The 21318-nt window shown below is 35.8% G+C and overlaps 2 protein-coding genes across 2 annotated transcripts in view; one reads left to right on the plus strand and one right to left on the minus strand.

The window, feature by feature from the left end:
* LCORL (ligand dependent nuclear receptor corepressor like) overlaps window positions 1-7786 on the plus strand; it is a 210617-nt gene extending 202831 nt beyond the window's left edge. Inside the window, exon 7 of the mRNA XM_004375154.2 lies at window positions 7197-7786. Within this exon, the coding sequence (XP_004375211.1) occupies window positions 7197-7377 (181 nt within the window). The 3' untranslated portion in view covers window positions 7378-7786. The remainder of the gene's footprint in view (window positions 1-7196) is intronic.
* Window positions 7787-10170: 2384 nt separating this feature from the next.
* Window positions 10171-21318, minus strand: part of NCAPG (non-SMC condensin I complex subunit G) — a 59896-nt gene continuing 48748 nt past the window's right edge. The window contains exons 13-21 of the mRNA XM_004375155.2: window positions 20829-20948; window positions 19668-19895; window positions 16512-16693; window positions 16039-16213; window positions 13798-13959; window positions 13455-13593; window positions 12984-13070; window positions 11316-11385; window positions 10171-10335 (exon numbers count right to left, since the gene is read on the minus strand). Of these exons, the coding sequence (XP_004375212.1) occupies window positions 10212-10335; window positions 11316-11385; window positions 12984-13070; window positions 13455-13593; window positions 13798-13959; window positions 16039-16213; window positions 16512-16693; window positions 19668-19895; window positions 20829-20948 (1287 nt within the window). The 3' untranslated portion in view covers window positions 10171-10211. The remainder of the gene's footprint in view (window positions 10336-11315; window positions 11386-12983; window positions 13071-13454; window positions 13594-13797; window positions 13960-16038; window positions 16214-16511; window positions 16694-19667; window positions 19896-20828; window positions 20949-21318) is intronic.

Below are 21318 nucleotides of genomic sequence, written 5' to 3' on the forward strand. Positions count from 1 at the left end.
TAGGCCCCACATTGTTTTTGTTAGGTGCCATCCAGGCGGCAGTTCCGACTTATAGTGACCCTGTATACAACAGAACCGAACACTGCCCAGTCCTGCGAAATTGTTGCTAGGTTTGAACCCATTGTTGCAGCCACTGTGTCAGTCCATCTCACTGAGGGTCTTCATCTTTTTTGCTGACCCTCTACCAAGCAACCAAGCATAATGTCCTCCAGGGACTGGTCCCTTCTGATAACACATCCAAAGTACGTGAGATGAAGTCTCACCATCCTCCCTTTGAAGCAGTATTCTGGCTGTACTTCTTCCAAGATAGGTTTGTTAGTTCTTTTGTCAATGCGTGGTATATTCAATATTCTTCGCCAACACCATTATTCAAAGGCATCAGTAATTCTTTGGCCTTCCTTATTCATTGTCCAGCTTTCCCATGCATATAATGTGATTGAAAATACCATGGCTAAGGTCAGGTGCACCTTAGTCCTCAAAGTGACATCTTTGCTTTTTATGCAGCAGATCTGCCTGATGTAATATACATCATTTGATTTCTTGACTGCTGGTTCCATGGGCGTTGATTGTGGATCCAAGTAAAATGAAATCCTTGACAACTTCAGTCTTTTCTCCGTTTATCATGATGTTGCTGATTGGTCCAGTTGTGAGGATTTTTATGTTGAGATGTAACCCCTACTGAAGGCTGTAGTCTTTGATCTTCATCAGTCAGTGCTTCAAATCCTTTTCGCTTTTGGCAAGCAAAGTGTCATCTGCATATTGCAGGTTGTTAATAAGTCTTCCTCCAGTCCTGATGCCAAATCCTTCATATACTCTGGCTTCTCAGATTTGTTCAGCCTACAGATTGAATAAGTACGGTCAAAGGATGCACACCTTTTCTGATTTTAAACCACTCAGTATCCCCTTGTTCTGTTCAAATGACTGCCTCTTGATCTATGTCCAGGTTCTGTATGAGCACAATTAAATATTCTGGAATTCCCATTTTTCCCAATGTTATCCATAATTTGTTATGATCCACACAGTCAAATGCCTTTGCATAGTCAGTAAAACACAGGTAAACATCCTTCTGGTATTTTCTGCTTTCAGCCAATATCCGTCTGACATCAGCAATGATATCCCTGGTTCCATGTCATCTTCTGAATCCGGTTTAAATTTCTGACACTTCCCTGTCGATGTACTGCTGCAACCACTTTTGAATGATCTTAAGCAAAATTTTACTTGTGTGTGATATTAATGACATTTTTCAATAATTTCCGCATTCTCTTGGATCACCTATCTTTGGAATGGGCACAAATATGGATCTTTTCCAGTTGGTTGGCCAGGTAGCTGTCTTCCAAATTTCTTGGCATAGACAAGTGAGTGCTTTCAGTACTGCATCTGTTTGTTTAAACATCTCAATTGGTATTCTCTCAATTCCTGAAGCCTTGTTTTTCGCCAGTGCCTTCAGTGCAGATTGGACCTCTTCCTTCATTACCATTAGTTCTTGATCGTATGCTCTCCTGAAATGGTTGAACGTTAACCATTTCTTTTTGGTACAGTGACTCTATTCCATCCATCTTCTTTTGATGCTTTCTATGTCATACAACATTTTTCCATAGATTCCTTCAGTATTGCAATTCAAGGGTTGAATATTTTCTTCAGTTCTTTCAGCTTGAGAAATACTGCATGTGTTCTTCCCTTTTGGTATTGTAACTCCAGGTCATTGCACGTTTTATTATAATATTTTGTCTTCTTGAGTCGCCCTTTAAAATCTTCTGTTCAGCTCTTTCATGTGATCATTTCTTCCTTTTGCCACTAATAAGTGGCCCCATATGTGCCACTTATTAGTTGTGTAGCCTTGAGTTAATCATTTTACTTCTCTGAGCATCAATGGGTAGTTGTTAGGACTGAAAGAGATAATACACAAAAAAGCTTTTAACACAGGACCTAGCATGTAGCAGATGCTGTATAAATGATATTTTCAGACCTGTCTGGATCATGTCAAAATTTATGGCTTCCTGCAACTTGGCTAGGTAATATGAAAGCTTATTATCTGTATGACAGAAATGAACCGTCAAATATCTCCAGTCAAGTAAAACAAGTTTAAATTATTAGAGCTAGTTATATTTAAAAATTTTTTATTAGAATTATCAATAATCATTAAATCACCAAGAATAATTGTGTGGATTTCTGTGACCCTCAAGAGATTTTTGTCTTTCACACCTTCTTTTACAAACTTCCATTCAGAGAGTGGAGAGAGGAGGACTCCACCTTAGGGTCTATGAAATTACTAAAGTATTGAAAATTGGCTTAGATCCGTAGATGGCCATTTCAGGCATCCCTTGCTGGTGCTCAACCCTCATCTACCATTTAGAATCCTATTTTGATAGAGATAGAAGAGGCATTATTTATGATAAGTATTTCGCTTTCCCGGTTCCCCCTTTCACCAAAATACACAATGTTAATCTCTGCATTTGTATATAGTGCCTTATGGTTTTTAAAGCATGATCATTGCCTCTCATTACATCATCACAACAACTCAAAAAGGTAAGCAGGGAAGACAGCATTAATTATTTTTTCTTATAGTTGAAGAAAATGAGGCTGAGGAGGTTAGGGTTACTTGTCCAAGGTTGTAAGGCTGATTATTAACATTGTCAGAACTTGAACCCAGGTCTTTATATTATTTTCCCCAACTCTTCTCTCTAGGGTACAGCTTTCATTAGAATCTTGGATATAGATATATAAAGCCACATTGTCATATGATTTAAATGCTGCTACTTTGGCTTTGTAAACATGATATGAAACAGAGAAGCCATGAAGTAAAAGACTGAAATTTGACTACATAAACTTTAGAATGAATTCCATTCTAAATCACAAAATTCACCATACCAAACCCAAACCCATTGCCGTTGAGTAGATTCTGACTCATAGTGACCCCACAGGACAGAGCAGAACTGCCCCATAGGGTTTACGAGGAGCGGCTGGTGGATTTGAACTGTAGACCTTTTGGTTAGCAGCCGTAGCTCTTAACTACTGTGCCACCAGGGCTCCAAAATCACCACCAGAAGTAGATACAAAACAAATTGGGGGGAGAGAGGAGAAGGAGGAGGGATTGTAACAAAGAACATAACAAAGGATTAATTTTCTTAACAACTATATATTAGTAAGAAAAAGACCATTATCCCCATTGGCAAAGGACCCAAAAGGAAATACAAATGACTTCTAAAATATGAAAGTACCCTTAATCTTCCTCATAAAGGAAATGCAAATGAAAACAATGACATTCCACTTTTTAACCTGTCTGATTTTCAGAGGTCCCTAAGTTTTATTATATATTATTGGTAAAAGTGTGAGGAAAGACATTTTCATACATTCTTGGTCAGCGTGTACATTGGTACACTATCTATGAAGGACGTATCAAAAATTTAAAAGCACACACCCTTTGACCCAGCTATTCCACACCTAGAAATCAACCTTATAGATACACTTGCACATATACTTAAAGACACACATACAAGAATATTCAATGCATTTTTGCTATTTTAAGCAAAAGATTGGAATAGTCCAAATAATCAGCTGAGGACTGACTGGTGAAATAAATTATGATGTATCCAGAGTGGAATTCTGTGTAGCTCTTAAATGAACCAAGTATCTCTATTATACAGATATGAAACAATCTCCAAAGTATATATTTATTTTTCAAAAGCAAAATACGTAACTATAGAATGACGTAGGGGGTAAAGGGATGGTTGAAACAAATATTTATATACTTCATTGTGAAGAGGGTATCTGGAAGAAGACACAAGAAATTGGTAACAAGAGTTGCCCTTAGGGGACTAGGAGCAGTGAGAGACTTTTCATTATATAACATTTGTACTGACTGATTTCTTAATTTTACCTATCTTCAAAACAAAGTTTAAAAATTACATGAAGAAAAGTTGAACAGTTACTAATCTTTCACTTGGTACAAATGTGTATGATTATACCACAAATTCCTGACATCAAACCTACTTAGTGAAAATTTTAATTTCCAAATATAAAGAAATATTTATAAACACTCCCTCTAGATTGCAAACTCAGAGCATGGTCTGTTTCTTCCTCATCTTTGTGTCCCAAAAGTGCCTTTCTAACAACTGCTCAATAAATGTTTGTAAAATAATTTAATTGACTCTGGTATTGAAAAGGGAAACAGTGCCTTGGTAAGTATAGCAAGGTTCTCATAATGCTCTAGATACATCTGGTTTTCTGACACTGGGAAAAAAGCATTCTATTTTTCTGTACCTTAGTTTCTCTGTCTCTTAAAAAAAAAAAAAAGTAGCTTTAATGTTCTAATGCCTCTGGTTCCAGGGCCTCAGGCTGACTGTAGTCTTTTATTCATGGTGTTCTGTAGATCAGTAGTTCCCAAACTGATTGCACACCCACTAGTTTTTTTTTTTTAAACACAGCAATCTGTATATTACTAGTAAAGCTTAGTTCTTTTGTAAAACAGTATTTTCTTTCTATCCATGTGTATGATCTTGTGCACCCTAAGGTGTGTGTACTCAACTTTGGAGTACACTGCTCTAGTAAACTTTTAAAAATTGCCTTTAAGTATCAAAAAGAACTGTAGTTATGAACTGTAGTTATGAAAACATTGTTCTTTGATGAGTACACCTTGGTCAGACAATACGAAACAGAAAGCAAAGATTGTTTTTGTGTGACCACGATTTGTTGCTCTATGCCTTCATTTTCTGGAGTTTGATACTTGATATACTTACCTTCCAAGCTATCTTGACTAATAGAAGTGTATTTTTAGTTTGCCTTACAATTTCTCAAAAAGTTGTACATCAAACACTTTTTTTACTTTGAAAGTACAGATAATAAAAATATGAAGGCTAGTAGTCCTTGAAGGAAGGAAAAACATTACCACTTTATCTGAGCTTTGCCAACTTGAAGACCAAAACTTGAAGTCCTTGAGGCCATCAATCTAATAAATAATCAATTTTTTTTCCAACATCAGTTAAGATTTCTGATATGAATGAAAATATGTTTTGGATCTTTTTTTCATGTCACACATTAAGCTGTGCCTTATTTTAAATATATTCCTATTTTTTATTAATCACATCGCTAGGTTTTGGTTTTTTAAAGTGATCGCTATTTTTGATGAGTAATCTTTTACTTTGTAGTTTGTCATTTTGCCTAATATCTATAATAGTTGAAACCATGTCATTCAGTGGAAATGGCACTGTTTGCCTGGGAACACGGTGAGAACATGATAAAAATAAAACCAAACCCGTTGCCATCAAGTCGATTCCGATAGCTGTGTTAAAATATGGCAAAGCATTGTGGTTTATTGAATGGCAAATGAGTCAGTTGGCTGAAGCTGCAAGAGGGATCTGAAAAATGCTAGTGGAGTCTGGCTGTTGCCATTTACTAACTCTAACAAGCTACTTAAATACCAGGCGCCTCATTTCCTCATTAGTATATAAATAAGATTTGTAGACTTACAGTAGTTGGAGAAGTCATAGGAGTGACTTAGTCTAACCAGACTAATCAGAATTGTCAAATGAGCTGATGCATAGAAAACTATAACACAGTTCATAAATGTAAGCATTCACATTTGAAGATGTGAATTGGCTACCATAAATAATATTTAAGACAAGGAATTACATGTGTACGTGTCTGTTACATGTGAGGTGGACTAGCTGTCCTTTGGGCTCAGGTTTCTGTGATTCTAAAGAGTAGCACTCTGTCCCAGATGTTTCATTATATGATTTTTATAAACGTCCATCAAATTTTCACTGAGCTGCTGCTGTATATTCAGCACCATACGTGTTTCCAGAGGTAAGAATGTTAACATCCTTCCCTTCAGGTCCAATAGGTTCTACCAGACTATCACACACGAAACAATAGAGGACAACCCAGAATAGTTTTCACTAAGTACTAAAAGGGAGTTAAAACCAAAACAAGCAAACCCATTGCCATCGAGTTGATTCCAACTCATAGTGACCCTATAGGGCAGAATAGAACTGCCCCATAGGGTTTCCAAGGAGCAGCTGGTGGACTCGAACTGCCGACCTTTTGGTTAGCAGCCGAGCTTTTAACCACACTGTGCCACCAGGGTTCCTAAAGGGAGTTAGAAGACCAGAAATCTGTTGAGATACCCAAATTGTGTGATTTGGGTCAGGTCCTGAAGTATGAGTTCGTTAAGCAAAGTGGAGGGCAAGGTTTCCTAGGTGGGAACAACACTCACGTATGAGTAGGAATTGTGTTTAATGAGTTTGTGAAATAAGATACAAGTTTGACCAGAACAGAGTGTGCGCATTAGGCAATAATGTTGAATAGAGAATTAATATCAAACAAGCCACAAACTTTTACATCAATATAGAAATTCTTTGATTTAGGCAACCAGAATAAATACCCTGGGGATGCCAACACCTGTTCCTCTGCTGAGCTGGCCAACAAGCAGTCTGGACAACTTGACAGTTTTTTTACCATCAAGACAGGACTACATTTACTCCTGCTAACTATTAATAACCTCACTGGAGAGCTAATTAGTTAAGTATAAAGGAAAGAGCAAAGGCTGTGAAGTGAGAACAGACCTGTGTTCCAATTCTAGCCCAGTGACTGCATGACCTTGGGCATATTTGTACTTGACTGAGACTCACTTTTATCATATATTAGGATAAGTAAACCAACCTTGGGGCAGTTCTCTGTCCTGTAGGGTCGCTATGAGTCGGAATCAACTCGACAGTAATGGGTTTATTTTTTTCATACTAACCTTGCTTGGTTGTTTTACAATTTAAATGACATAACTGGTCTGAAAAGTGCCTAGAACATAGTGGGCGTTCAACGAAAGTTCCTTTTCCCTGTTTCAAGGGAGCTCTAAGACTGGTAGGCTAAAGGACAAGTTATAGGGTTGAATCCTGCCAGGCTCAGCAGGTTAAATAAGGAATGCCCTTTCAGAAGTATACTAATGTAATCCATATGTGCAATTTTTTTGTTCAGCGTATCTGAGTGATTTCTAAAGTACCTGGCTTATACATGGCACTGTTCATTGTACTCAGTTCTGTAAGAAGGTAGGAACTGAAAAAAAAAAAAAAATTACTTTCAGGATGATAAATGCTATGTACTCTGATGTTTAGAGGTCCAAACTATATATAACTACTGTGTTTTCTTTTACGTTAATTTCTTTGAAATCAAAGTAAAACTAAAATGCTTTAAACTTTTTTTTCCAGCATGCTACAAATGAAAACTGATGAGAAACTGAATTTGTCTGATGGGAATACAGCAAGTTGCCCTTTGAGCCCCATTAAGATGTGCCTTAATCATCCCATTGAATGGAATCTGAATTTGACAGCATCATCTCTAGCAAGCTGTACAGTTCATAACCAAAATCTCACAAATGAAGAGAAATAGATTGCAGTTCTTCTTGCACTATCTTTGTTTTGTATGTCAGTATTCTTTCTGCTGAACAATAAGCAATTATCAGTTGATCTTGAAATATTTCTAGTCCTGTGACTTGTCTTTATTAAATCATTAGCATTGATCATTTTGATTATATTTTTTTGTATGTTTTTTAATGTTTTGCACCAGACCATTGTGGAATTTTGCAGTACAAATGGATTTTGATGTTTCTCTTTTTAATGGTATTTTTGTGAGTTTTGTATGCCCTAAGTTTAAATACATAATTGTCCCTTTTTATTTCTGTGCACAAAGCTTAATATATAATGCATATGTGATTTAGAATGCTAGTATTGTAAAGACTTGTGATGATGGCCTGATGTATGATCAGTTGTGTAGCAGGTGGATACCAACTACCTCGAAGCAAATTGGTAAAAGAAAAGGCAAAGGTGTCTCTTGGAAGTATATCATCTCTTTCAAAGTTATATATGTATAGAAAAATTGATCACAGTTTATCATTCAATAGCATGTTGTTTCCATTGGAGCAGATCAGTTTTCTACTTTTAAACTTATGAAGTCTGTGGGCTGGAAAAGCCATGGCACAATGGCATGTTTACTTCAGCAAACCTGTGCCTCTACATCTTGCAGACAAGAATAACTGTTTGGTTTTTTGTAAGTTACCAGTTTTGAATGAAAAACAGTAAATGGATTTACATCTGTTGGTTTTATTTTATTGCATTTTAGACATTTATTTTCCAATTTAAAGGAATGTCTTTTAAAAGCAGGATATTATTTCTTACCTTTAATCCTAATAGTGCAAAGCATAGCTTCAGCAATGGCTACGTGATTGTGTCTAAGACTTCTGTAGTAAGAATGCTAAAGGTTTGGTGCTTAGATTTATTTTTCCCATACAGAGAAAACAAGCTTTGGTATGGTGGTACATAGTAAGTGTATCAGAATGTGGCTTGTTTCCTGACCTGGCCGTGGCATAAATGGGATTGAGTTAACTTGTGTTTCTAAAGACTTTTCCTCATAGCACATTTTGTATACTTTTTAAGTCCTTATTCCTCCCTACCCCCTAAAAAATATTTTTAAAATGACAGGGATTAAACAAAAGAAGACCAATATAAGGAATTTAAAGCACAGGAAAAGACACAGAGCCAACAGAATGAAGAACAAGCATCAGTTTGTCATCATTTTATATCATCGCCATGTATGCTTAATGAAAACATGCTTGTTGAATTTTCAGACTCCTTTTATAGTTCTGAGTTCTACAGAGCACATATCTGGTTGTAATGTAGCAATTTGGTTCTAAAACCCAGCGATCTTTCTTACTTTATGCTCCAGCTTAGATCGTCTTAAACAAATGGCGTCTGGTAAATAAATTTTAAAAAGCACAATTATTGTTAAAATAGACCTAATATTAGGACATTTCTATCCTGAATAATAAAGAGAAAAGGTAATTATCAAGTGGATAAGAACAAGTGTGTTGTTGGGCTCTTAACTTGGGTGTTGGCAGAAGGAAAGAGGCCTAATTTCATATAGTGTAAGTTTCATAAACCAGACAAGTGCCTATTTCAGAAGATGACAAAATTGACATTGAAGAAATAGTACTCATAAATTAGTATATAAAGAGGACTTCCAGCCACATTCCTTTCCCATTAGTATTTTTTATTTATAAACAATAAATATAATTTTATTATGCCAAAAACCAACAAAAAAAACTTCATGACTAAATATGTACATGTTACAGCACCCCAACCCAGGAAACACCATCACAAACAGTGAACTAAGTGCACTAGAGCTCCCATATGCAAATACTTCTTTAGGAAGAGAAATCACCCATGCAGGTAGATTATCAAAAATATTTTCAGTGTAGGATTCATGAAACCAGATTGTCAAAATGTTAACTGTTGAAATTGGGTGATGGGTACTTGGGTCCATTACACTAGTTCTACTTTTTTTTAATGTTCAAATTTTCCTTATAAAATGTTTCCTAAAAACCTAGAAAGGCACCAAAGAATCATCTGATCTAACCCCTTCACCTTAGACATGATGAAAATAAGGCTCAAAGGAATATTTTATAAGGTCACATGGCACATGGAAGAATTGAAAGTAGCATCTTGGTTTCCCATTTCTTAGCCCAGTGTTCTTTCAGCTGTGTACCTCATTAACAAGCTGGGGGCCAAACTCACACAGGTAGCCAGGACAGCAGGGCCAGAACCCAGGTCTGTTTATTTTACAGTATTACAGGCCAACCCATTGCCCTATGGAGACCCAGAAAGTTGAGGCCAAGCAGAGTCCTGGATTAAAATGCATCCAGAATTTCATAGGGAAGCTTCTTACTTCTTCATCCCATTAAGAGCTTTTTCCATTCCACTGGAATTACTTCATTAAATTCTCTTCCCTGAAAATAAGCTCCTTCCCGGCCAGTTTGTGAGATGTCATTTTTAAATGTGTGTTGTCGCATTTTTGTCTATGTTGGATCTGGCTCATCTAAGTCATAAGCTTCTCAAATGCAAGCTACTAGTTACATTTTATTTAAAAGTTTTCCATAATGCCAAGCTTTTAAACTTGAGAATTCATTAGACTCACCTAGGAAGCTTGTTTAAAAATGAGATTTCTGGGCCCACCTCAAATCCCAATTAAAGAAATTTCACTGACGGCTGACGCAACACTGAGAAACACTGTCCTAATGCTTACACATCGAGTCACGCAGCAGAAAGTCTTATAAAGAAGTCAGGCATTTTTGTTCTGATTTTGACACAAGGGTAACTTTATTAAAAGCAAACAACTGAACATAATTTTAAAGGACATTTTTTTAAAGAACTCCACCTCCATCATCTCTCTTAACTACTATCTTCACTGAGAAACTGTGTAAGATTAAGCTTACTTCTTTCTAGTGCTGCTGTTTTGGCTCGTCGTGGTAATCTCATCTTCATTTCTGATTCTGGTTCTGGAACTTCATGATCACTAAACAGATGTTAAAAATACACCAATTTAAATACAAGCTTTCAAACTACAGTTTATAAATCTTTTGTTAGTTTCTGACTGATATTCAATCAATGTATAATTGATAACCTGATTCCATTGACTAAGCTTGAAACTAAACTCTCAGCAAAAAAACTACTGACTGGTATCCAGCAACATGAATCCTGGAAAACCTAACCAGTTTTTTTTTTTTTTAATCTATATGTAACTTGGTATTATACAGAAAAAATAAAACCAAACTTTTGCAATGAAACTTGTAAACGGGCCGTTAACAACTGTCCAAGAGTATTTTTGAAACTCAAGAAGTGAAAAAAAAAAAAATCTCAATTCTCTTGATTTAGGCAATAAATTCCTAAAACACTGTGGACAAGTTTCCCAAAAAGATACTTTAAACTTAGTAAAGACTTAAGCTATACTGAAAATACACATATTACAATTTTACCAATGAAGAGATAAAGGCAAGACAGCTACAAACTTTCAGCTTCCAACTTTGGTTTATTGGCAGGAACCAAAAATTAACACTCTACCACACAAATCACTAATACATCCAAATTATAGGCAGAATTATTCTATCGCTGTAAATGTAGAGAACCCAAATGTTATCTAAATCTCAAGAGTTTGCTAATTGCAGATCAAATTTAGAGGAGTCATACAAACAGGGTCATGTGATTAGCAGAGTACATGGAAACTAACGAGAGAACTTATTATTAAAGATGACTACCAAGTACTAAAAGCCATGTCAACTATAGGCAAAAGTATACAAGCCATAGGAAGTGAAATGCTTTTGATTATGGAATTTTAGACTATATATCCAAGACAGCTATTTATAATTTTCACTGTCTTGATATATATTGAGTTTCTCTCATTCACGGTAGAGGCAAACTACAGTATTTTCTCTACTCCTAGACATTAAAAAAAAAAAGAAGATAGACCTCCTTATATTACAAACATGCACGGCATACCTTTCAGAGTCAGCCTCAGCAGTATGATGTCTCCGGTTCACCCTAGCCGAAGCTGTGACTTTTCTCCGTCCTTGAGAATAGAATAATTTATTAGACTTTATTATCAATTGCTTACGGTTTTTTATCTGGTTTCTGGGCTATCCGAATCCCTTATTTTCCCTCTTTAACACATTCCTCCTTGTTCTCAATCACCTTAATACCAGTTATCAACCCCACAAAGAAAAGGAACGCAAGAAAGATTAAAATTTACATTAATTTCTCTTGCAAGAGCTGATAAGTCTAGGCAAGGGAAAATATGGCAATTATGAACAAGTTGTAAGGAGGCAAATTTTAGCTCAATGTATGTGGGGACAGAAGCATGTAAAAAACATGCTATAGAAACAAAGCAGCTCTATATGGCAAATAGTACAAGACGTATGGAGAAACGAATGAAAATTAAGATTGCAGAACTACATTAGGCCCATAAACCAGTCCAGAAGTAGAATTTTAACCAGTAAGGTAACAGCTGCTTATAAAATATTCAATCATATACACAGCCAGTTCAAATGAGTTGTAATATGTATTTCAGTGAAAAAACTAGAACCTCAAACTGTAGACTGGAAGTTGCAAAACTTCTACTTACTAGAAACAAAGCTAAGAAGTAGGACTTAAGTATGCCTTGTGATGTTCCTCATTCATGATAACCAGTGAAGTATAGCATGCATAAATGAAGTTTGGGCCATTTATTTTTTATAAGGGGTGGAGTTCTTATGGTATATTGTCTGACTAAAAGCAATCTGATCAAAACCAAGTTGTTCAGTATAATTTGGGTAAAATAATAATTTTCCCCACTCATGCTGAGACTTCATTTTTTTCCATAGCTTATTTCCTTTTAAATTTCTAATTCATTTATCTCCAAGAAAACATCCAACAATACGGGACTAATTTGGAACAATATCTAGCAATTGATGCTTAAATAATGGATTGGTTATAAAGCAGTATTATGGCCAGATTCCATGTTAAGAAAATAAAATTTAACCTGTATAAAAAAAGGGACTCAAAAAATATTTTTCAAGAGTTAAAATAGTGGCTGGCTCATGAGTGGGATTATTAGTGTTCTTTATAGTACTTTGCTTGGATGTATTTTCTGATTCTGTACTAAGCATGCATTGCTTTTGTAATAAGAAAGTAATAAAACAATAAAAAGATCTTGAATTTCAGGTTTTTTTCCAAGTGATCCCCTGATATTCAACATTTACTTTATTCCAACAAATCTCCTATTGTTGGATATTCCTTGAGAAGTAAATAAGTTGGGGAAATATGAGAAGAAGGAATATCATCGCCCCAAAAAATACTGGGTGGGAAAAAGGGACTTAAATGCTTAGACTACTGATGAGATAAAATCATCATTTGATCAAATCAACAGTCTACCAAATGATCTTTTGCATCATATTTCTTTCAATCAAAACCACTTGGGAGCAACACTGATTTTAGAATCTTTTAGAAACAAAGTTTACAGATACCAATTGAAAGAATTAAAAGGAAAGTTAAGGATACCTAAGACATTTAAAAATCTTTATCCCGAAGGAAACAAAGAAACTTGCAAAGTAAATATTTCATTGGAAGACAAATTTGAAAGCAGTTTTATTATAAAGCTAAAAGCCATACATGAATCAACCCATATACTACCTCGGTTAGTCTTTTGCTGGGTGGATTTTGATGCTCGGGTGGCTTTTATAGCCCTGAGAGGAGTCATATATACTTCCTTATTCTCTTCTATTAAAAGAAATAATACAACAATGTAAAGAAAAGATAGTCTCATGAAATATTTTCAATGGTCTTTTCAAGTTGATCATTCATAAAAAGAAATGACAATTCCATTAGCAGCTACTGAGAAGTTATCCTAAGTCACTGTTGAGAAGAATGTGGATACTGGAAAATAAGCAAAACACTCCTAAAAGGATAGTATTCATGGTCATAAGGTTAGAAATCTACACACAAAAAAAAACTAGAAAAGTAGAATACTTATCAGCAATACTCTTTCCCAAGGAGAGTATTTAGAAGAAACTTTCATTCATTTCTGAAATTCAGTCACACACATTAACGAAAAAATGTCTCAGTGAAGATGAAAGAGAATCTTGTAACTATTCAAGTCATTACCATCTTCATTTTGAATAATAGTTGTTGTTGTCTTGGCATCTTGGGCTGCTACAGTTTGATCACCATGTTCTTTATTTCCTTTTTCTAACTGAATCTTCATTTTCTCCAAAGCTCTCAGACACAGCCTATCTTTTACTTGCTATAATAGAAAATATTAACATTTTAAATGTGACATTTTCTAATCTTCCTTCAACAAAGATATGTAGGCTGATAACAAGTTGTTTGAAAACATCCTAAAATTTATATGAAATATATGAAGAAAATGCTTACTTCAAAAGAGCAAAGTTATGTTTATTATTTGATAAACATATACACAATAATCAATAATTTGAAATTACTTTACCTCCAGAATCTCATTTAGTAGAACCAGAAGATCTTTTGCAAGATAGCTACTGAGTTCTAAAGAACTCAAGGCTTTTGTATAGACCCGGATTTCTGGTGAACATGGACTTGCTAAGATCTCACTGCAAATTTTCATAGCCAAATTGTCATGTACTGTTAAAGCCTAGAAAACCAAAAGAAAAATCTTTATAAATAGAAAATGGTATGATTAAATACAGTCCTATATATCTAACAAACATTTCCAACTAATTAGTTTGCCACAATCCCAAATGCAAAATGTCAAAAACTAAATTTAATATCTTCCCTAAGTAAGCTCCCCTTCTTGATTTTTTGTAGTGGATGCTGTGGTACAGGGCCAAGAGCTGCCCCTTTTAGGATGGAAGCATGCATTCCCTCCTCTGCTGTGAGTGTTGGAGATTAAAAGTTCCCAGCTGCAGAACTGATCCAGGCTGATGAGTGAGCCCTGCCCAAGGCTACACCTCTTCCCCCAGGGTTGGTCCACATCCAGTGACTGGTTGATGCAGAGGTACCCAGGCGCTGCCTACTTGCCTCAGTTCTGGACAATTCAAAGGGCCATCCCAGTTCTGGAACCCCCTACGAGATCAACTGGAGCCTCTGACTACATGGCAGTCCAACTTCTCCTCTGTCCCAACCTACGTCCCTCATTCCTCCACAGATTTGATTATGAGTACTCCCCAGTAAAGTACTCTGCCAACAGTTTCTTTGGGGATCTTCTGTCACCCATACTTACGATCTTAGAGTTGTCTTGGACTCCTCCATTTCCTCTACCTCTTAAAGCTCTTCACTCTAGGCTTTTATACCCCATTTTTTTCCCCTGTTTCTACTACTCCAGTTCAAGGTATTATCTCTGAACTACACAAATCTTTACCTGCTCTCTTGATTAACGTTTTCTCTCCCATTCTCTCACCAAGTGAACTGACAAAACCATCATTATTAGTCTTCCTAACAAATAACATTCATCTCATTAACCCTTTCATCATAAGCCTTGCATAGTTATTCACTGCAAATAGGGCCAACTCCTAATTCCTTGGCCTCTGAAGCACTCTACAGTCTATCCCAACTTTCTGCCCTGAAAGTCCCAAATTCCAGATCTTTAGCCAGAATGATTTTTTCACAGTTCCTCAACATGATTTGTATGGCCCCATTTATGTTCATCACTTTCACTAAAAATGCTTTCCTCTCTATCCAAACCACTCCTCAAATCCCACAGTAAAACCTAACTAAATTTTACCCACTAAGTTTTAAAACTACCAATGCTGTACTCACCAAGCCTACCACATGAATCCTGCTCTTCTCTAAACTCCTAAAGCATTTAATAGCTTTATCACTGACCTTTGCCATAATTTGCCTTAATATTCTTTGTAATCTTATCTTTCTAATAGTATATAACATAGCGACTTGAACAGGGTATGTAGTCACTAACAAAAAACCAATTGCTGTCAAGTCGATTCCGACTCATGGTGACTCCATGTGTTGAAGAGTAGAACTGTACTCCATAGAGTTTTCCAGGTTGTGACCGTTTGGAAGAAGAATGCCAGGCCTTCCTTCCAAGGCTTCTCTGGGTGTGTTCAAACTGCCAACCTTTTTGTTAGTCAAGCACTTGCCTATCTGCACCTACCAGGGACTCTTCATGTAGTCACTAAATAGCAATTAAAGTTATAGAAGAATAATAGCTTCAACGTAATCAGTTGGCACCTGAATCATTAAGAACACATTAATTTTCAAAGGTGGTGACACATCTGATCAAATGACATTAAAAAATTTCAAAACCCGGCTAAAGTTTAATCTGTGGGTCAGTCTGCAGTTGACTTATCTTCTTTAAATCAAAAACCAAAAACAGCTTGAGGGCAGTTTCTTTCTTTGAATTTTCTTTCCTTTATCAGGCATATAGCATGTAAGCCAACATTTGAAGACTCAGTGGGTCCTAGATAGCAGTAGGACATTACTGCGGAGTGAGTAATAGCCAGTATTGGGTGAACAGTGGTGCAGTGAGAGGAATGAACTTTTGTTAACTTCAGAAGCAGAGATGGTAGCACTGATTAATTCTGTTTTCATATTTTCTTACTTTGTGTCGTACACCACCATATAGACCAGAAGTCTCAAGATCAAAAAATGCAGCTCCTTGGTATTTCAAAGAATCTATAAGAGGGATTATTTTATCGAAAAAACAGTAATCTGCATACTTCATCCTTAACATCCGCAGACTCACATACTCACCCACCTGATAATCTTCGGAGTTCTTGGTCTGAGGATTTAATCCACTCGGTCTTGTTAAGTCTACAAGCAACTCAGTGACGTTAATGATATCTATTTCAGCTAAAGGAGAAGATGCAGGGGCATTGGCCAATGTTTGCAGAGTTGGAAGAAAAGCTTCTTCAAAGCATTCCTGATTGGTCCTATGGAAAAACAATTTGAAAGTATGTTGGTAGAATATTATATTAGGTGAGAAGAAGATTATGATTCTTAAGAATATTATACATAAAATTCAATTCATCAAGATAAAGCACATTTCCATATAGGAGAAAGCCAAATAATTCAGGTAGACAAAAAGTAAGTGAGTTCTCATTTCATCATTTATCCAGTGAAGAAAAAGAACATCATCAACAAAATGACATTATAGACATCACTCATGGCAGGGAGGGAGCCCTGAATTTTATTTAAGTCAGATTTTAATTTATCATTATGATTCAATACCTGCTTGCATAAGCAAACATGGGGAAGAAGACTCCTAGGCAATGTCGAAGTCGAACATCCTCTTCAGTCACAGGATTGTACCATAACAAAATAAGACGAGAAAGAATCCTACTGCTGACCAAAAGCCCAGAGAACATCAGCTTGGCTAGCCCTTCTGCAGCTCCCGTTCTGAGTTCAGACACCTGATAAAAACAGCTTTTATTAGAAGAAAAAGTTTTAACATACACCTACTCTTCACTTATTGACTATGTCGTTATCTGACATTTCACATTTACAACAATAGTAAACAATTATCCAACTACTTTGCGTATTAACAATGTATGTCTGGCAGCAACGAACGTCAAGGTGTGAGGCAAGAGTAATGATGGCTGTGATGGTTAATGTTATGTGTCAACTTGGCTGGGCCATGATTCTCAGTGGTTTGGCAGTTGTGTAATGATGCAATCTGGCAGTTATGTAATGATGTAGGAAACGCTGGTGGCATAGTGGTTAAGTGCTAACCAAAAGGTCAGCAGTTCAAATTCACCAGGAGCTCCTAGGAAACTATATGGAGCAGTTCTATTCTATCATACAGGGTCACTATAAGTCGGAATCAACTCAATGGCAACAGGTTTACAGGTAATGATGTAACTTGGCAGTTGTGTAATGATGTAATTTGGCAGTTGTGTAATGATGTAGTCATTCTCCATTTGGTGATCTAATGTGGTCATCCTCCATTTTCGCATAATGGCAATTTTTCTATAACAACCTGGTCTTTGGAACCTAATCATGTTGCTGAGGAGTGAATTTATTTCCTCTTTAAGCCTTATAAGGCAGCCTTCCCTGTTTTTATGTGAACTATCCAAAAATCACTAGTTATTATGAATTTCTTAAATAAGATTTTATTTCCCCCTTTGAAGTTAAAACTGAGTGACAAATCTTTAGACTAGTCATACTTCCTTCAATGCCTTTAAAATTCTTTAAAAAAATCAAAAGACCTTTTTAAACAACAAAATTTTGCTAAGTCAAAAAACAAAATTATATGCATTTAAATGCTTAGCATAGTGCTAGCTGTTCTAAAACATAGGAAACCCTTAGCAATTGTCTCTGCCATCAGAGAAGACACCTATTATAAACAAAAGCTTCAGAAATGGAAGTGGCAGTGTGTCTGAATTATCGTTAGAATGTAAATAGAAGGTGTGCAAGTGAAAAAGGCATTCCAAGAAACAGAAACCAAAACAAACATAAGGAAGAGAGAAAATGGTGATGTAAGAATGAAGGTACAGGTATACACAGTGGTGGTTAAGAATACCGACTACTGGGTCCGAACTAAATTCAAGCCTCTGACACATCCTAGCTGTGTGATCCTGCGCATGTTACTTAACTTCCCTGTGCCTCACTTTTTCCATATACAAAAAGGAGACGATGAAAGTACCTATCATATAAGACAGTTACAAGGGTGAAGAAATAATAGATGTAAAGTTTTTAGGATAGTGCCTACCACACAGTAAATCCTCAAAAAATGTCAACAATTATTTACTACATTTAATGAACAGTAAGTTTACTTGGTAGTCAGATTATAGAGACCCTGAAAATTAGGTAGAGAAATTAAAGCTTAGTGAGGTAGGATATGGAGTCACTGAAGATTTTTGAAAAAGTTAGGGAGACACGATTAAGTGAGACTTAAGGAAAATTATCTTTACATGTTACAATCTAGGAATAAAAGACAAGTCTTAACGAAGGAGACAGAAGTTAAAACAGTGGAATGAACAAATTGAAGAGATATTTCAAAAACATTTTTAAAACACAAAAATGGAAAAGATATAGAGGTCAATGATATTAATGAGTGGCAGGCACTGCCATGTGCTTTCTACACTCTAACTTATTTAATGCTCACAACGACTGTGGGGGCAGAGACTGTTTCATTCAGCACTGGACTCTCCAAGAATGTACTAACTGGCAGATAATTGCCACTCAAATGTTTGTTGATTAAGTTAAAGAACAATCCCAGACAGTAGGTACTATTATTCCCATTTTACAGATGCGGAAACAGGACAGACAGTAAATATCTTAACCAAGATTCACACAGATGTAACCAGAACACAAATCTACAAACTCCAAAGCCTGCATACCCCACTTTTGAAATTAAATTTCTAACTATCACAAACTTCGCTCACAGCAATAGTAACCCACTTGAAAGTGAATGGCAAAAATTTGAATTGAGCCAGACAAACCCAAAACCAAACCCATTGCCGTTGAGTCGATTCCGACTCACAGCGACCCTATAGGACGGTAGAACTCCTCCAAAGGGTTTCCAAGGAGTGGCTGATGGATTCTAACTGCCGACCTTTTGTTTGGCAGCCGAACTCTTAACCACTGCGCCACCAAGGCTCCTGAGCCACAACAGCAAGCCTTTAAAGCATGACAAGAAGTTGTTAGTTACGGTCCAAAGAATAATGTCAAGGAAGTCTAGATTTTTTAGTGGTGATGGCAAAAATAAAGTCAAAGTCAGGGAATCTATGTTAGCCAGAGAGAGATTTAATGTAGCGGTACTACTCCCCTCCCCCACCAATAAAATCACTCACTCGCTGTCAAACAATTTTAATGCTCAGTAATTTTCCACTTGCTATATCAGCAAGCCCATGGCAATGGACTCTTTCCAATAGGAAGTTAGTATGGCACATGGCTAAAACAAACAAACAAAAAACTGAAAAACTAAACTAAAAAATTAGTGAAGTGTTTATATATGCTATAAAAATGTATTCTATCCTTTACTCAATCTGTTCTAGCCACATGTCCTACTCTTCCTTAAAGAGTACCTTCAGGAAGGAGATCCAGTTCCACACTCTATCCTAGACCTTCCACCCACCCATGGTAAAATTATTCTAAATTCTTTCTTAAGACTCTTAGGGAAAAAAATTAAGCCCTTAAATCACAAAGACAAAGAAAAAAAATCATCAGTTTTGTTCACATTGTAATCCTCTGCACATGTACTTTGATAGTAAAAAACTAGGTATGCTAAAAGTGAGATTTAACTAAGATATTCAAAAAGAAAATTAAATAACTTTTGGTCAAGTTTAAACTTCGGTACTAAAAAATAAAATGTAAATATAAAGAGCAGAAACAAACACATGCTGAAAATGAGAGTTCACAGTCACAAAGTAGCCATTATTTTACCTCATTATCTAAGAAATCAGCAAGGAGTTTCAGAACATTCTTAGCCGTAGCAGTCTCTTCTTCCTCTCCTCTCAACTCTTGCCCGTCACCACTGTTTATTTCTGAGCCTTCACTTTGAGGGGCCGTGATTTTTTTAGTTTTAAATGGTTCAATCCCAAATGTCATCAGTTGGTCAAAGATCGCTTTTAAAGCACTGATTTTTATTGTGACATCATCAATTCGCAAAACCTAAATAGAAACATATCCCACCAAAAAAGTAAACTCAGTAAATTTTTAAGTGTTTATCCTGCATAAAATTAACATATATCTTATTTTTCTCTAATTTCAATGACAATGTTAAGTCTATAAGAAAAGTTCTTTTCAGAACTATAATTAAAATTTTAATTTAAAAGTTATATTTTTACTTACTAATATTGTAAAATTTAGAGCTATTTTTCCTTTAAGAAAAAGTTCATTTTCACAGTCAAAATTTCTGAAACCAGAGTAAAATTGAATGGTATTGTTGAATGGACAATGCCATCAACCATGATTTTATTTTATTTTCCCCATCTGCTCAATTTGCTCTATCAACAAGTCCTACTGATTCTGGAACATGCCAAGCAAAATCCTACTTCAAGGCCTCTTCCCTGTTTTCCCTCTACTTGCAAAACTCTTACCCCAGATATGCACATGGTTCACTCTCTCACTTCCTTCTGGTGTTGGGCCTAATGCCAACTTATTAGTGAACGGACCAAACAGCTTCCTCTCCCTACGCCCACTCCTTATTCCCCTTCTTTGCTTTATTTTTCTCTATTTGACATAGTATATACTTATTTTTACTTTGTGTTTCCCTTTTAGAATGTAAGATCCAATAGGATAAGAATTTTTGTCTTGGTTTTTTTCACTGCCACATGTTTTAAACCTAAAACATGCATAACATAACACATAACATGCATTTAATAAATATGCACTATACGATTAAAGAATATCTTTAAAAAAATGACATTTCATATTTTATCTACAAAGAAGTTTAATACAAAAGACACCAAAGATAAAAATCATTGCGTCTTAAAAATCATCAGTGGGCCCAATGTAAATTTAGAATATTAGTAGTCTTACCACAGATACAAAGTACTTATTTCAGCAAGTACAAATGAAATATTGTCACAAAATCAAACCTACCTGCAATAATAATACAAAGTGTTTACTTGCAAAATCCTTATTCTGTAGTCCACAGCATCCCAAGCATAAAACAGCCATATTTCTTACTACAGGGTGAACACTTATTATTCCAGGGAGAATCTAAAATGAATTGGGAATTAAAATAATTGTGATCAGGGCAAGAAATGAACAATATTAAAAAATAGTCAGAATGATAGTTTCCATGTGACTTCATAGATCTATTATTTCATTTCCACATTGTCTATTAACTTAAAGAAATCTTTTCAGTTTGAAAAAAAAAAGATAAATATTTAATTGTGAAAACAGAACAAGACAGCCAGAGTAATCTTCCTGAACTACAGTCTGATCTTGAGATGCCTCCCACCCTGCTAAAACTGATTAAATGGCTTCCCAGTGTTCACAAGACAAAGATCAAAGCCCTTACCGTGACACAGAACAAATCCCATACTGTGTAGTCTTTCCCAGCCTTATTTATACCATGTTACCTCTT

This window comes from Trichechus manatus, unplaced genomic scaffold (genome assembly GCF_000243295.1).
Source record: "Trichechus manatus latirostris isolate Lorelei unplaced genomic scaffold, TriManLat1.0 scaffold00034, whole genome shotgun sequence".
Taxonomy (NCBI): domain Eukaryota; kingdom Metazoa; phylum Chordata; class Mammalia; order Sirenia; family Trichechidae; genus Trichechus; species Trichechus manatus.